We start from the raw sequence: 18,769 nt of genomic DNA, 5'->3' as shown, positions 1-18,769 counted from the left end.
ATTTAATCTGTATAATGTAATTTGTCTTTGATCTGTAGAAAATGCACAGTTGTTCTTGACACTCATATAGGGCTAGAGATTGTGTATGAATAATAAGACTTCTTGTACAGCAGGAATTGAATATCAAACATATAGAAACTTGAGAAAATTTGAAAAAAAAAGACAAGGCTAATAATAATGGAAAGTACTACAAGATTTCTGTTCAGGACAGGGACTGGTCATCGCTAAATGTTTAAACATGATGTGCACAGATTTACATGGAAAAAAGAATCTTCATGCATATTCATGATAACTTAATGCAAGTTCAGGACATGAGGATACTCAGAGGATTTGAAATTGGAAGCGATCACTATTTAGTTTTGAGCAGAATAAAGTCAGATGTCATACTGAAAAGAAAAATATCTCTGAAATTTTTGAAAATAATTAAAGTTGAGCAGCTTTCAGAGATGAAATATAGACTAAACTTAAAAATATTATTGGAGGAAAAATGAAGAAGTTTGAAAACAGTAATCAAACATTAGAGACTCAGTGCAAATGCTAAAAAAGCATTTTTTGATTCAGCCAGAGAGGCACGTGGTAAAGTTGTCTGCAAGGATAGAATCAGAACTCCGTGGTGAACTCAAGATGTCAAAGAGGCAGTCGTGGAAATGAAGAAAGCGTATTAAAAGTTCCTGGGAAGTAAGTCAGCTTTTGCTCATAGGGAACACAGAAAAAAATGTAAGAAGGCAAAATGACATGTAAAAATAGTTAGACAAAATAAGTTTGAAAAGACTGATAAGCATACAGAAGATAAATATCTGGAAGGGGTCCTGGTGAATAATGTTCAATTTTCATGTCACCATTATCATCTCTGATTACTTTAAAATGAATCAGAGATGATAAAGGTGATGTGGAAACTGAAGATAAAGCTATTGTAGATGTCTCCTGTAATTATTTTGAAACATTGCTAAATGAAACAAGCAATGGCAAATTGGTGGAAGAAAACTTTTAAGAGGAATTCAACCAGGAGTATACATATCAGTTCTTGAGATAGAGAAAACTATCAGAAACCTGAAATATCAACCATAAATGCTCACGTATGGAGATAAACTAAACATCTAGAAGAAGAAAAAGAACAAACCCAACATCAGAAGAATTGAAGATAAGAGTCATCAGTATAAAGAAGTATTAATGGAAAGGAAATCAAATTTGCAGAAGAAATGGAAAATTACCATGTGGACATAATTGGCATCACTGAAACAAAGAAGACAAGTGAGATAAGTATAAGATGTTATATTTGGGCAATAATGATCAATAAATAAATAAATTACGTGTGATGATACTACATTTCCCCCTTTTTACGGTAGTTCATGGTACCATCTAGTCCCTTCAAATTTTATCTGGGCTCTGGAACTGGCATGGTCTGACAAATCAGACCTATGGCTGGGTCACTATTCCTGACTGTAATTTGTGTGTCCTCAGACTGGTTTGCCTACTTGCAGGATGAAAAACACCAGATAAACTGGCAGAAAAAACCCTACTGTCCATAACCAAGACTGACTAACTTGGCTATGGCTGAGGAAGATCCTCAGCCATAGCTAATAATAATACTAAGTATCTGCTGGATTTCTGCTCAGGATACAGATTATTTATGTTGGAACATGGTGGTAGTAATGACCTAGTCATTACTGACACTATTCCAACATAAGCATGTGCACAAGTTCACGTGGAGAGAATACACAATAAGAAAACCTGATTGACTATGTCAGTGCTTCCCAAACTTCTGGATGTCAGGGCCCCCTTTGCAAAAATTAAAATATTTCACGCCCCCCTCGAAAAAAAATCGTAATAGAGAGATATATTATTATAATATTTAATGTATTTATATTCAATACAAAACATACACAGCGAATATTGCAAAAATCAAATGCATATATTACATTTTTTGCCTCTTACCATTTGGTTCTGAAGACGATGCGGGTTGTTCTGCTAAAATATGAAATACTGTCTTTTTTTTTCTTTTTTTTTTAGTCTGTTTCTGATTGTTCGCGGGATTTTTTTTTTTAATTTTTTATCAGCCACTTATCCATCTCAGGGTTAAATTTTTTAACGTAAAATAGATCAAATAATATCACCACTTACCGATACTGGCACACCACAGATTGATAACATGAAATTAGTGAATATTACCTGAATAAGGGAATCCCCGGACCAGGAACATTTTTTCTTTTCTGAGTTTTCTCCCTTTACGGTAATTAAGCCTAACGCGAAACAGACAACAAAGGCAGGTTATTAAAACGTGCATATGATTGGTGCGGTATTAACAAAAGATCACGCAACCGAAATATAAAAGCATAGCTGACAATTGAGTTGAAATGCTAACTCTCTTCAACCGAATTCCATATGTGAAACTGCCATAACATATATATGTGTATATATATATATTACTTAGTTTTAACACTTTTACGAATTTTAACATGTTCGGTTGAATTTTATTGCTGCCTTGGGAAATCGAACTCGCACACATCTAATTAATAACAGTAGTTTTTAGTTAGATACTGTGTTTGCCCATGCAACATATGGTTTTGTTTCTGTATGAGGGGACATGTGATTCATTAATTAGTGTGTTTTTATCCCAGTTGTCTCTAATTGCACTATTTGTTGAGAAATATATTACACAGACTCCTCATACCTTATTCACTGGCATAATAAAAGTACTTGTTTTGATTGCCTCTGCAGTATAGTGGCTGTTAGGGAGGGGTGTTGTTTACCACTGCAAGTGAGTTACTATCTCCCCATATGAACTTGTTTAAGCCTTTTTTCATGTGTGAAGTATATGCGAAACTTTTATTGGTAACAGAAAACTAGCTCGGATGACAGTGATAATATAAAATGAGTTTTGATGTGTATATAAAGTCAATATCAACAGTCCCTGATTATGAGCGTGTGATGAAAGGGACAGGAAGATTTGGAGCTTCCCTGGAGAGCATTCGAAGTAAATACAATTAACCACTGCTTTGAAATGAAACATATGAATAGGCAATATTTACTAATATTCATTAAGCGCTGAAATACGCAGGAAGCAAAGTTTGTGAACCAACACCAATGTGTGAATTTTTCCATTAAAATATAAAAATAACAAAAAAGAAATAATAAAAGTTAAATACGTTTCTTTTAAAATAAAAAAATCTACTTAGTCTTAAAACATTTTAAATTTGTTTTCATTATTTCATGGCCCCCCTCAACAAAACCTGCGGCCCACAGTTTGGAAAGCACTGGACTATGTCATTTTGACGCAGTTTCAGAATTCAAGAGTGTACAGAGGATTTGAAATTGGAAGTGATGACCATCACTTAGTGCTAGATTATTAAATAACTTAAGGAATTCACAACGTGTACTAGAATATAAATTAAACTTTAATATATATTTCCAATATTTTGGCAACGGAATTAATGATCCAGATTGAATGCAGTATTCACCACCTTCCAAACCACATCGCTAACAATATTAGACTGGATGTAGCCTGTGTTCTCACCAAAGAAAGACCACCAAAAACCAACATATCCAATAGTGAATATAAGGCTGTACAGGAAATGAAGAAAAACAAAGAAATAGTAATCAACAAAGCGGATAAGGGTAACGCCACCGTGGTACTCAACCATATTGACTACAGAGGTAAGCTTAATGCTTTACTATTAGATCAGGCTACTTACCTCCCTATTGAATACAATCCCACCAACTCACAAATTAGAAAACTCCATAGGTTCCTTAAGTAGGTCACTTCTTGGCCTCTGGAAGTTACTAACAAACTAAAAACGTTTACCTCTAGATCCCCCCTTATTTATGTGCTCCCAAAAATACTTAAACAAAATGTGCCATTATGTGAATGTTATTGATTCCCCCATGTACAAATTAGCTAAACATTTAGCCAAAGCGCTCACACACTATACTGTCAACACACCATCACACATAAAAAAAAACTCAGCCCACTTCAAAGCCAGTGTAGAAAACCTTACACTCCAACATACTGACATAATTTTGAAACTATATTTTGTCCTGCTCAAGGAAACCGTAGAGCTAATCCAAGCTAAATTGCCTCCCAATATCTCAGCCCTATTTCAGTTCACAATGAAATGAACTCAGGCTATTTAATTTGGCAGGGAAAATTCTACAAACAGATAGAGGGGACAGCCATAGGTTCACCACTTTCCCCATTCTTGGTCAATTTCTTTATGGAGACTTTTGAAGAGAAAGCCTTAAACTCTGCCCCACAAGAACCTACCATATGGCTTCACTATGTTGATGATGTGTTTGCTATTTGGCCACCTGGCTTGGATACATTCCTCTCCTTCTTTTTAAGACACTTAAACAACCAACACCCCAGAATCAAGTTCACCCTGGAAAAAGAGGAAAACAATAGCCTCCCTTTCCTAGACACACTGGTCACCCGCCAACTTGATGGAACCTTGGTTTTCTCAGTTTATAGAAAACCCACCCATACAGGCAGGTACATTCACCAACAATCCCACCACTTCCTCACAACAATTTGGAGTTATTAAGACACTATACAACAGGGCTAAACTAATCTGTTCAAATGACAAAGCCCTAACCACTGAACTAAATCACATGCTTAACACTTTCTCAGCCAATGGCTACCCCCCCCCCCCAAATCCAAAAAATATTAAAACCAGTACACCACTACCCCCCCCCCTTCACAACAAAGATTACTCTAAATCCATCACCATTCCCTACATCCAGGGCACCTTGGAAAAAATTACCAAAATCCTAAAACATGACTTGACTTCTTGTTACTGACCATATAGAAAATTGGCATCCCTTATCTGCTCCACTAAAGACTAACCACTTCCCCTAGACCTACCTGGTGTATACCAGGTCCCTTGCAGCTGTAAACTGTCCTACTTTGGCTAAACAGGCTGGACAGAAAATATCAGAATTTCAGAACACAAGGACTACATCTGGTTTCACCAGTACACGCCACAGAATAAGGTGGAAGAAAGCTACAGTAATACACTACAGCAAGTTCAAATTTGAAAGACTATTCATGAAATCAGCCTCATCCCTAAGAAACATGCCAAACCTCAACAAATTTTGATGCATGAGACTGCCCCAAATTTGGGAAACATACATCAGGAGAACTTCAGCCCAACGGCCAAGAATACCTAATATAGCCCGCTAGGGAGCACCATCAGGACTTTAGGAAAAACATTAGTTTCCTCGCTTCGTCCTCATTTGCTGTGTGTAGTGCCTGCGTGCACATGTCTTTATCTTAAGTTCCCATGAAGATGGCGACGTGACGTTGCCGAAATGTTGGGAATATATATTAAAGTTTAATTTAATTTGTATTCTAGTATATGTTGTGAATTCCTTAAGTTATTTAATAATCATGTATAACCAACGTATATGCCTTTCTACAACACTTAGTGCTAAGTAGGATAAAAACAAATAGCACAGTATGTAAGAAAGTTTTAAAAATAATTTAAGTTGAACAGTTTTTACAGGTAAACTGTAAAATACTCAACAGTACAAACATTACTGAAAGAAAAAAATGAAACAGTTTGGAAACAAGAATCAAACCTTGGAGTTTCAATGGTAAACTTTGAAGAAAACTCAGAAGAAATGGAAAATTACCATGTGGACATAATTGGCATCACTGAAACAAAGAAGACAAGTGAGATAAGTATAAGATGTTATTTAAATTAAGGGGATATCAAGTCCCACATTATTTCAAAGCCGAATAAGAAACTCTAAGATCGGAATCAAGGAGTTTCTTGCCAAATATAGTAAACTATAAAAGTTTTGGCGGATTGTAGCATAAACTAAAGCACATAGTTCAACAAGTTTACTATATTTGGCATGAAACTCCTTGATTCCGATCTTTGAGTTTCTTATTCTGCTTTGAAATAATGTGGGATTTAATATCCCCTTAATTTAAATAATGTTACATTGCCAAAGTGAAGCCTATTGGCTCTTCTATTTAAGTAATTTATGGGTGCACCTTTTTGACAACTCGTATAACAAAGTATATAAGTTCTTTTCGCTATAACGTCAGTATTACCTGGTCTACCTACTCACTGATCAGACTTCAATAAAGGTTGAAACTGGTCTGGGTAGTGACCTTCCACCATTATGTATAACATCATATATCTCCTAGGAAATGTGTTTTACATTATGGGTAATACTAAGAATGGTGATCAGAACTTTACCCACCTTTGCAACGAGTTGCTCTAGTGTTGAACTACGTGCTTTAGCTTACGCTACAATCTGCCGAAACTTTTATAGTTTACTATATTCAGCATGAAATTCCTTGATTCCGATCTTTGAGTTTCTTATTCGGCTTTGAAATAATGTGGGATTTAATATCCCTTAATTTAAATAATGTTACATCGCCAAAGTGAAGCCTATTGGCGCTTCTATTTAAGTAATTTAATTAAGATGTTATATTTGGGCAATAATAATAATTATTATTATTATTTGTCACCTCCAGGGAGTCCAAAGACTCATCGAGGGAGGGCATCTACTCTACAACTCTGTCTCTACTACTCACAATCCACCAACTCACCGCAACTACACCAACGCCATCTATCGCCGATCACCACCACCACTAGTATTTCCACAGACAATCACAAACATCCATGCCCACGGCGGGATTCGAACCCGCAGCCTTTTTTGCTGGGAGGCAGATACGCTAACCACTCGGCCAGCCAGGCTGATAATGATCAATCCAAGGAAGGAATACCAATAGCATTCAACTGTAAACATGGAGATACATTTTTTTTTTTTTTTGATTGGAAGGAACTTCCAAGTAGAGTTGTATGGACTGACTTCAAAATGGGGAAATTGACAATGAAATTTATTTGTGCCTATAGTCCCATTGAAGGTTCTCCTGCCTAGAGCAGGTAGCTTACATAAACAAAATGATCTGTAGCTGTAGAGCAGTTGCTCTCCATCAATGAGTCTTTGGACTCCCTGGAGGTGTCTAATAATATTAATAAAAAACTTGATTGATTCAGCTAGGGAAATATGTGGTGAAGTTGTCTTCAAGGATTAAAAAATAGGAACTTTATGTTGGACACAAGATGTTAAAGAAGCAGTTCTGGACAAAAAAGAAAAAATCATACTTGAAAGATCCTAGCAAATAAGTCAGCAGAATTGAAAGAACTTAGAAATGGAGGAAAGAGTACTATAAAAGGAATCAAAGATGACATCAAAACTGAAAATAAGGATATCCTACATGCCTGGAATAATTAGTTGAAAAGTATGTTAAATGAAACAAGTAGTGACAGGAACAGTAGTAGAAAATTTTCAAGAGGACTGCAAATAGGTTACATATTGAGGTTGAAAAAGCTGTCATAAACTTGATATTTAACAAGAAATGCTCAAATATGGAGGTATGAAACTGGACATATCTTGTTTATTTTGCAGTTCATTACACAATTTAGAGGGTCTGGTCAGAAAGTCAAAGTCCAGATGATGATGCAAGTTTTATAGTGGCTGAACTATATAATTCTAGACTGATCACAGGGGGCAAATTCCAGATGATTGAAGTAAAGCTTTCATGGTACCCAGTAGCCATCTATAAAAAGGAAAATAAAGCAGTGTGAGAATTACAGAGGAATTTCTGTATTGAGTATTCTTTTAATGATTTATGCAGGCATACTTGAGAAAAGATTAAAAAAAAATGTGGAAGGGAAAGGTGAAGAAAAAGGCTGGGTTCAAGCAAATAGAGGTTATGAGGATCGAATTTTCACTTTGAGACAAATTGTTGAGAAATACAAGACAATAACAAGGATCTTTATTTAATTTTTGCAAATCTGAGAAAGGCATTTGCCAAGTTATTAAGAGATAAAGTGTTGAAAAGACTACTATTATATGAAGCATTTCATGAAAGGGTGTGTGCAGGCTATTATGACGGTACTAATTTTTATTTTTGATTCTTCATGTTACAGTACCCTAACACTAGGGCAATAACTAGCACGCATCAACTGTTGTGTCATATCCTATCCTTATGTGCCCTTTCTTATCTCTATTACGCTACTGGCCAAATCCCTGATAAGAGTGAAGCTGTTGTTTTGTGAGACAAAGAAATGCAAAAGGCAGATGCCTATTTCTTTGTCTCAGCACTGGTTCTGTCTCGCTCTTCAAATTCAGAGAAAATTTATTTGTTTCGCTGTGCCACCCTGAATCCTAGGATATACTAAAACATGTAAGACCCAGGAGTTAGAACTCAGTCAGCATTCACTCTTCTCAGCTAAAAACTTACAACTTGCAGTCATGACCTTATAATATACAATTTCCTGCCCTTTTGTGGTTCGTTATATTTTATGAGCGAGTGCAGTAGGATCTAGGTACAGGCAAGACAATATTCACATTAAAACAAAACATTTTAATTACAGTTAGAATTCATATATTACACTGAGAAGCACTGAGTTAATCAATCAACTAAATTTTATATACAGCATTAACACTCTTACATACAGTTAATTATCCCTTTTCATGAATTTCTAACTTAGAAACATAAATACTAACATTTAATCACTTAGTCTCAATTTTCTACTCTAATCACTTAAATTTTACTCTTAGTACTTATCAAATTCCATTCATAATTCTCTTTAACGATCCTATTCAAATTTTACATATATCTCAGATTAAAATAAGAACATTCGTAATTCACTCTCTTTCAAGATACATTTATGAGACACTATTATATTTCCTTCTAAATCTATCAGCAACAGTTCAAAGAAATGTCTCTTAGTGCACACATTAAAATCTTCTCATTCAATTTATTAGTTAGTAGACATAAAGTTTTCACCTTACCAATTTGCTGGAATGCTACTTTGGCCACTTCAATTTTTTTTGTTAGACAACTACCTTATATGATCGCTTTTCTTCACACTTCCTCGGGATTTTCTTTACGATTTCCCTCTATACTTCAAACTGGAATTATTCTGTAGTTTTCCACTATCATGATCTGCTGGGCTTTTATTTCCGACTGGTAAGTTCCCTTGGTCATTTGGTCGTAACTTCCTCGAACAAAGGAAACCCACGTGGAGGCTCCATACCAGCCGGACTTCCGAGGCACAGAAATACAGCAGCAGGAAAATGTCTAAAAAGCCTGGTTCGCAGCGTTACATCTCCTTTTAAACACCGTGACATTTCTCTCTTTCGTCATCAATGTGTACATCATGCTTTCACTACGTCACGCGGCACTTAGCTTCGCTTGCGGAATCCTTTCGTAACTCTCGTAGCGTCATGGTGGAAGGGGGGGGGGAAGCACCGTGCTACATAACAGATATACTAGTACATTCATCAACTGTCTCAGAAATCGGCTGTTTCACATTTAGATTATTATTTCTCACCCAGCAAATGGTTAGTTATTCACATAGCAATTTAGACTAAGCAACTATATAAAAATAATACAATGAAATTTCACTTTACTAAATAAAATAAGATAATAAAACTAAATTAAGACTTCTACAAAGTGCTTCTTTATTTCTGATAAATCATTATATTTCACAAGAGAGTGATGACAATGTTAAGTCCGAGTGAAACTTAATTTTCTTTAATAATTTGTTTCACCCCGACTTAACACAACTGCATATATACATTGATTCATGATTTACAAATATATGGTGAAGCCTAACACCTTCCCTAGGTATCATGTTCGTCATTTGCCGATGCATCCTAGGAAAAGTATTTTGATATCTTGGGCACTAAGACCTGTGCATCCTTATAGGACTTTACACACCACACACCTCCACGAGAGAGGGTTATACCATAAAAGCCAGTAGAGAGCAATATTCTTCTAAATAATGTGTTTTAATACATGGATTAGAAGCATAATAATCTATCTTATCTTCATTTGCCTAATCAACATCCAATCCACAGACATGAATATTCAGGATGACAACACTACCATCTCTTGATGCCAAAAGATCAGGCTTTCTTATGCCTCTCTCAGTCCTGATGTTTGGCTCCTTTCTGACTAACCATCCTTTCTGTTCCAGCCAGTTCTTTATAATGGCGCATATTTCATCATGTCTTTTAACTCTGTTGTGGGTTCTAAAACAACATCAACCCTTATCTATAATTTGCCTACTATGGGCTATACGAATCTTGGTAGGAAGGGCATTTATCCTTAGCCCTGACCAGATCTATATACTCCCATCCAGGCAACATTCTTGTTTCTTCATAAAGATATCCTAAAGATGAGACAGAACCCTCTCTGAGCCACTTAAGGGCCTCCCGTCAACTGCAAGATATAGAAGTTGATGGGAAGCCTTTCACTGGCTCAGAGATCAAGAGATAAGTTGTCTCCATCTCTTCCTTTCAAGAAAGTTAGAAACAATATGCATTCCATTATCAAATGTCCAATGTAGTGTTTTAGTTAATTCTCATTGAATCAAAGGATTTCTAAAGGCAGCTATGGTAAAAGGTGAAGATGCAGTTTATTTAACCTTAGATATTTTAAGCAAGGAATTCCTAATCTATCAGATTTAATGGCCACATTAAGGTAAGTAACTGGAACATCATGTGGTAGTCTCAGCCAAGATCTAACTGCTTAATGTAGTTGTTTATCTAGTCTGTTTTTAGGATTGTCAAAGTTGGTTTTCGTAATCCTTAAGAATGGAATAACTTAGGTAACAAAAATTGATTTAATAACTAGTGCTTTGCTGAGGCGTCAATGGAGCTTTCAGGGTCAAGGTCATCATCCAGTAGCCGAAAACATTAATCCCAAGTACTGCCATTCGTCTAAAAATACCAATAGGTTTAAGAGGGACAGTTGGAAACGTTAAAGATATAATCCTGGACTTTCATTTTCTTGTCGTGACCTGACGGTATTAGGGTGATTGCAAAAGACTTGTTTTCATTAATAACAAGACCTCTAGGAGTAAAATACTCCTTTGGGAGTATTTTACTCCCAGAGGTCCCAGACCATGAGCAGCATGGTCTAACAACTGCTGAAGACCTATCTTAGTTTCAGCAACACGTATCAGATCATCTGCAAATGCCATCTCATTTATTCAGCATCCATTCAAATTAAAACCAATATATGAGGATGTGCTGAAAAGTTGTAATAATCACCATGAAGGAATTGAAGTAGAGCCATGTAACTTAAACGTTATTCTACATATTCCCCATGAAGTGTTATACACCTGTTACAACGCTGATATATCATTTGCAATCCTCTGAGAAAAAAGGCTTTCCTTTGTTCCACAAATCAGTCCTCATCTGCAGATATGACTTCATCATCTGTCATAAATTTGTTCCTTTTAGATGTTTCTTTAAATTTGAGAATAGGAAATAGTCAGATGGGGCCAAGTCTGGCGAATAGGGTGAGTGAGGCAGATATTGAAAGCCCAAGTTGTGTTATCTGATGGGTTTCATGAGCAGTGTGAGCATTTTGAGAGCAAAAGCAACATGCCTCTGCTCAGTTTCAGTACCTCCTTCAAAGCTGTTGAATGAACTTCTGCTGTAACAGTTCACGTCTTTTTTTTTTTTTAGGCACTTAGTGAGGATTACACCATCCATATCCCAAAAGACAATATATTTATATATTTACAAGAACCTTCCCTGCTGACTTATGGGTTTGGAACTTCTTTAACTGTGGAGAACCTTTGTGTCTCCACTCCATTGATGAGGATCAACAACAAAATCATCACTGTTGATGATGTAGTTGATGATGTTTCATCAACAGTCACAATACAAGCAAAAAATTTGCACCCGATTTCTCAGTGACCCAAAATTCTTTGAGAAAACAGCACACGTTCTCTCTTTTGGTCGGCATTCAAACATTAGGTGGATCATTTTGCTGAAATCTTCTGCATGTCCAGATGTTGGTGGATAGACCGCAGCTCATTCTCTGGATATATTCCAGAGCACTGCCTTAAGCTGCCTTCTCAGTTTATTGTAATAACTCCTGTTATAGTTCCACATATACCCCTTTTTAGTCAAGCTCTTACACATATTGTCACTTCCCTAGTCATAAATGCATGATCACTCTCATCATTTGTAGACATAATCATCAATTTGTAATATAGACATAGACAGATTCTTAGATGTTATTATTGGATACAAGAACAGTGAATTATAATCCATTGTGCCACAACTCCATTCCATCACATTCTGTTTAAAGTAATTATCTCTGAGTATTCTATGAATTCATTTTCCCCCTTCTGGTATGCTTTCTCCTCCATCCAGTCTATACCTTACATTTGAAATCACTCATTAATGATAGTCCTTCTGTATTGATAAGATTTATCCATCTGTGTAGTTTGCAAAATACTTCAGCAAATCCTGGTCTGTGTTACCATTACCAATGAAAATTTCTGTTCTAGTTTGATATCTCTGCAAGCATTAGTAATACACCCACTCCTACCATTCTTGTCTGGCCTCTTTAAATTAATTGAACCTAGTCACATTTTGTTCTTGTAACAATATACCAATACTAAGAACTCTTTCTCTTTATTCCTGAGGTATCTAATATTAGTGTACACACATAACAGCCAACTACTGGACTGATAAATTGAATCTTAAACTAAATCCCCTCCTCTCTATTTCATCTGTTCATTCCACAGTTTACTTTTTTCTTGACAAAATCAGTCATGCACTTCATTGGGTTTTGCCTTACTCAAGAACTCTTTTATATTTTCTCTCATAACCATTTACTTATCCTCTTTTAGATCATTCATTCCAACCAAAACAATTATATTGTTCACTTGTTCTACTTGCTTATATATTTACATCACACATCTTGGCTCCTGGAAAGAATGCTTTCATTGCTTGCTCATTAAATAATCCTGGAATCACTGTTTATTACTATATCTTTTTTCATCTGTTTTTCCTGATCTTTTATTTCTTTCTTTCTTTCATCTCCATTCTTGCTATTTGCTAAGAGCTTTGTAAGTTCTGGTTTCTGGTTCTTTTTTTTTTCAAGTCACACTCAACCATGATCTTTCTCAATAGGATAACTAATAACAATAAATAAACAAAAATATCACCTTAATATTTCATTAAGAAAAAAAAAAGAAGACAAATTAGAAATCAGCCAGATAAGAGAACAGTTTGCAAGAAATTTTTTGTTACTAAACTAGTGATGAAATCCTTTTTTGATATTAGACTCTTCTGTTTGACACTTTTGAATTGCATTTCAGAAAGTGATCAGAGTTTATTTTTATTTAATAAGACTTACCTATATTTTAATTCTAGTTAAATAGAAACTGTCATATTCTTACGGAAATGCAGCCTTTTCATTTTATAACCAGGTAGCCCATATTATGGCAGATGTTGCAACTAGATTGTTACAGCAAAACTTCTCAGGCATTGCAATAAAGATAGACAGAGTAAAAGAAACTCCAGAAAATGCTGTAGGTACAGGATGTGGAATCGTGTAAGTTTTGAATGTTGATTATATTTATATATGTTTCTGGATACTTATGCCATGCACTTATAGTCATATTGTTTGTTTTAATTAAACAATATGAACATTGCATTAAAGAATAATAAGCAGATCTTTATTATGATAATTTTCACTTTATTTAGATATGCAGTCAACTGAAGCAGACTTCTTCTTTTAGATACAGGAGTTCTTGCATCTATCTCTATCTAGATGCATTCCTTAAAAGCATGAGAGTATAGCTTTCCTATAAGAATTTGTGTGTGTGTGAGAGAGAGAGAGATTTAACAAACACAACTTAATGAATATTAACAATATTCATTTGCTTTGAAGGATTAATAGTTTATTGCAACATAAACAGGTAAAAGAATCAAATACAGGTAGTTAGTTCCTACCTTTATGAATTAATTGGTTACTAGCGACCGTTTGTAAAGCAGGAGTTTATTTGTCTTAGAAATAATGCTATAAGCGAGTTACGGTTGTAAGAAGAAATATATAAAATATAAAATGAATAGTTAATGATAAGAAAAGACTTTACTGGCCAAAGATTTATATATTTAAAAAATAACATAAGAAAAATTTTAAATTAAAAAAGATTCTTTGGAAAAAAATTAGCTCATTTCTGTATCACTGGGTTAATTGGCAGTAGTAGTAGTATCTAAATATCAAGGTAGTAGGAGATATATTAGGAAGCTTTGGTGCATCTTTTTTTCAAAGAAGGCCTTGGGTGTCATCTGCATCACCTTGGAAATTTTCTGACTGTGCACATTCTGTGTATCGTGGACTTGAATAAGTAGAGTTCTTGCTATAAAGCTAAGCCCACAGGACAGATGTTATGGGCTCTGCTTAACAGTGTTTCACATTGCTATATTTTTGTAAAGGATGATGTGCTGAATTCTTCTTCAAATATATCTCTTTGAAGGTTGGCTTCTAATGATCAGGTTGGGGTGCCATCTTCTGCTTGGATAAAAATAACATCTAAGGTAGATATGCAATTATTTTTCTATTTTCATAGTAAATTTTATTTTAGGTTGGAGATTATTAATTTTAAAGGATTATGATTTAGAATATTGGCCATGTGGTAAAAATATCACCACAGTGAATCCAGAAAGATAGCTTATGCTGATTACTTGAAAATGGTATGTGTAAGAGTTCAAGATACCATTTTGCTAGAGAGGATATGATAAATTTTTCATTGCCTTGCTAGTCTGTTTTATTTGAACTTAATAGCCCGAATTCATAACAAAATCGAAGAGAGAGTTATTTTCCTATTAAAAAAAAAAAACTGCAAGTAAAAAATCATTCTTACTTCATTAGCATAAGACAGCCATATCACCAAAGCTTATAATATTTATGCTGACTACCATGTGACCTTGCAAGAAAGAATACAACTCTAAGGACACTTCTTTTCACTAATAACTTGTCAGCTTCATCTTCCTCAATTTAAGTCAGCTACAACTTGTGATGTAGTAATCTGTCAAAGACCTTTAACCACATTGACATCGATATAATGAAATATATCATTCCTCATGCACTTCATATTATTTCGTTGTAATCGTAATGGTATTACAATTTTGATATCTACTTCATCTATACATGTCAATGCTGTTTCGGTGGGTGGTTAAGAATTCATATACAGGAAAATGTTGCTTAGCACGATTAATTAATCTATCAATTAATGCGCACTAAGCAAATCACGTTAAGTGAATACAATGAACAATAGGATAATAAATTTAGTTTAATCCTTTATCGAAGTGTAAGCAAACAAAGTTTGCACCTGAAGTATCTTCAGGACTGAGGCAACTCGTGGTAAAAATGGACCAAGCTTTCATCACTCCTTGTCATAGTATCTCCCATAATGCAAAGCACATCTCCTTGTGGACATGTATAATGCTATGCATTAAGGGAAGGGCCACTACCCAGACCAGTTTCGACCTTTATTGAGGTCTCGTCATTGGGAGCTAGACTCAGAAAAAAAAACTTCCAACATCTTTCTCTAAATCCAGAGTAATTTAATAATAAGGTGAGATACCTTTTGGCAACTCCTATAGGTAAATATGACTTCTCCATTGCTTCCACCTTGGTATCACTACCTCTGGATCTGCCTCCCACTGACGAGACCTCAATAAAGGTCGAAACCAGTCTAGGTAGTGGCCCTTCCCTTAATGCATAGTATTATACATGTCTGCAAGGAGATGTGCTTTGCATTAGGAGATACTAAGACAAGGAGTGATGAGAGCTTGGTCCACCTTTACCACGAGTTGCCTTAGTCCTGAAGATACTTCAGGTGCAAACTTTGTGTGCTTAAACTTGGATAAAGGATTAAACTAAATTTATTATAGTCTAACCAAGTGGGAACAAAAACTTTCAACACCTTTCTCTAAATCCAGAGTAATTTAATAAAAAGCTCAGACACCTTTTGGCAACTCGTATAGGTAAAGAAGATTTCTCCATTACTTCCACGTTGATATCACTACCTCTGGGTCTGGCTCCCACTGACAAGACCTCAAAGGTTGAAACCGGTTGGAAGCTTGGGTGATGAATGACAATGCTGTAGCCCATGAAGTTTTAACTCATCATAACTGTAGGTAGTTCAGGAGGCTTAGAAATCTTTGTACTTTTCACTTACCAGTTTCATGTAGCCATAAGCATAAATAAATAAATGAAGTTTTAACTGAGGCTCGGCTATTGTAGGGGGGGAGGTAATGAATGACAATGCTGTAGCCCGTGAAGTTAACTGAGGGATGGCTGTTGCTGTTACTCATCAGATGACATATGAACAAATGAGCAGCTCTGTTCGGTTGTGGGATGAGCTTGCCACAGGGTAGAGCCAACGCTGAGCGTTCTTCTCAGTTGCAGGGTGAGCCTATTGCTGAGGAGAACAACGCCGAGTTTTTGGAGTTTGACCTGTACTTGAACATTCAGTAAAGTTCAAAACCGGTCTGGATAGTGGCCCTTCCCTTAATGCATAGCATTATACATATCTGCAAGGCGATGTGCTTTGCATTATGCGAGATACTAAGACAAGGAGTGATGAGAACTTGGTCCACCTTTACCAAGAGTTGCTTCAGTCCTGAAGATACTTCAGGCACAAACTTTGTTTGCTTACATTTGGATAAAGGATTAAACAAAATTTATTATAGTCTAACCAAGTGGAGGAAAAACTTCCAACAAACAATTGGAATAATTATAATTCATCCATCAGTTAGCATAAATTTGAAAAAAAAAAATTTATAAGCTATATTAGAGGATAAAATTCGTCATCAAATTCCTGCCATGTACCCTCAAGGGGTGTACAGAATATGATAGTACTACATGAAAAATTTACATCATTACTAACTTCCTCTCTACAATTTTCCTCCAAATCATCCTATTACATGTTAAGACTCCAACATTATCAGATCTTATATTTCTATTGTCTAAGGCACTTTGTATCGTATCAGTCCACCTGTATCTTGGTCTTCCTCTGGGTCGTTTTCCTGCCAACCTGACAGAGAATACTTGTTTTGCTAATCTTTCCTCGCCCATTCTGTTTAAGTGACCATACCACCTGAGATTAGCTCTGCTGATGCATTCCTGGATGCTGACAATGTCAAGTTCTTTCCTAATATCCTCATTTTTAATATGATATTGCCATTGATGCCATCTGTTCACATCTATAATCTTTCTCAGGACTCTCATATCTGCGGTCTCTAGTCTTTGGTCAAGTGTTTTACTTCTGACCCAGCTTTCAGATCCATAAGTAAAACTGGTTTGAACACTGTCTTTTATACAGCTAATTTAGTTTTCCAACTAATTTCTCTCTTATTCCATATAAATTTATTCAATTGACTTCCTACCATACCAGCTTTGTTGATTCTGTTGTCTATTTCCATATTTAATTTACCATCTTCACTAAAAATCGTGCCTAAATAGCTGAAATGTTTTACTTGTTCCACAGGTTCTCCGTTCACAATGCAGTTGACATTTTCCATGATTCTGCCTATTTTCATTGTCTTTGTCTTTTTATTGCTGATATTCATACCGTATCTATTACAACAGTTATTCCATTTAGTCAGGGAATCTTGCAGACTTATAGCGGATTTAGTTAGAAGTATAACATCATCTGCATAAAGCAAAGAGCTGACATTAACATCTCCAATTTTGATATCAGGTTTAATACCACTATCCTTCATAATGTGATCCATATAGATAATGAATAACAGATGGGATAATGTACATCCTTGTCTGACACCAGATTTAACATTAAACCATCTTGCTGTACTTCCTTCAATTCTAACTGCTGACTTACAACTCAAATAAAGACCAAGTATTGCTTGATATAATGCCCCATGGACACCATATAACTGTAGTGTATTGAATAGCTTCTCTCTTGGCACCTTGTCATATGCCTTTTCCAGATCGACAAAACTTAAATACAGATCTGTGTTATATTCACATTATTTTTCAATACAGATCAGTGTTATATTCACATGATTTTTCATCTATGTAGTAAAGCGAAGATCTGATCCTGACAGCCTCTGTTTGGCCTGAATCCAGTTTGTTCTTCACCAAGCTTTTCTTCCATAATTCTTCTCAACTGTTTCTCAATTATACTTGCATAAATCTTACCAGGAGCACTCAATAGGGAAATACCTCTGTAATTCTCACATTCAGTTTTATTTCCCTTTTTATATATGGGTACTATGAGAGCTCTACTCCAATCATTGGGAATTCGTCCCCTCTGTCCAGGACTTCTGAACTATGCAGTGCAGCCACTGTACGACTTTTATACCACCATACGTCAGCATTTCTGGTCGAATATCATCTACTCCTGCTGCCTTTCCACATTTCAAGCCTTTGATGGCTTTTTCTACTTCAAGTATGGATATGTATTTCTGACTGCATGCCTGTTAAGTGTTTTTTACCACTGTGCTATCACTGCTTGTTTCATTTAGCAATTTTTCAAAGTAATTACTCCATACTTCAAGGATATCTTTTTCTCCCGTTTTCATGTCACCTTTATCATCTCTAAGTCCTTTTACAGCATATAAAATCCTGAAATAATAAAAATCAGTTGCTTAAATTTTTATTTTATGCCTAAACATTTGATTGAGCTACTTTTTTACAAAAAAATTAAGTAAAGATGTTTGAATAGTGCTCAACTTTTCATCTTGTCATGCAATTTGCAATAGCTGCCGATCACTTTATCGAGATTTCGGCGGAATTCGAAGCTTCGTTCCTTATCAGGATCAGTATGAAACAAAATTTCCGTAGCATGCTCAATGTGATTGAAAACTAGTCCAAGTTCTTTTGCAGTTAATTTCTTAGTCATAACATTATCTTCTTGTTTGCACTCCTTAACTTCTTCATATGCACACTGTTTTTCTATTTGAA

The 18,769-nt window shown here is 35.5% G+C and overlaps 1 protein-coding gene across 4 annotated transcripts in view; it reads left to right on the top strand.

Annotated features, from left to right (window-relative positions):
* Window positions 1–18,769, top strand: part of Rtca (RNA 3'-terminal phosphate cyclase) — a 169,550-nt gene that overhangs the window by 93,010 nt on the left and 57,771 nt on the right. For all 4 annotated transcript variants that reach the window (XR_016548149.1, XM_090390966.1, XM_090390967.1 and 1 more), the window contains exon 7: window positions 13,263–13,387. Coding sequence is in view for 3 of the 4 variants with exons in the window: in XM_090390966.1 (XP_090247092.1) it covers window positions 13,263–13,387 (125 nt within the window). In the remaining variant the exon portion in view is untranslated. The remainder of the gene's footprint in view (window positions 1–13,262; window positions 13,388–18,769) is intronic.

The sequence above is a fragment of the Typopeltis vanoorti genome, chromosome 3 (assembly GCF_054136105.1).
Source record: "Typopeltis vanoorti isolate ZY-2024b chromosome 3, IOZ_Tvanoo_1.0, whole genome shotgun sequence".
Taxonomy (NCBI): Eukaryota; Metazoa; Arthropoda; class Arachnida; order Uropygi; family Thelyphonidae; genus Typopeltis; species Typopeltis vanoorti.
This window is presented reverse-complemented; position numbering and strand designations above follow the sequence as displayed.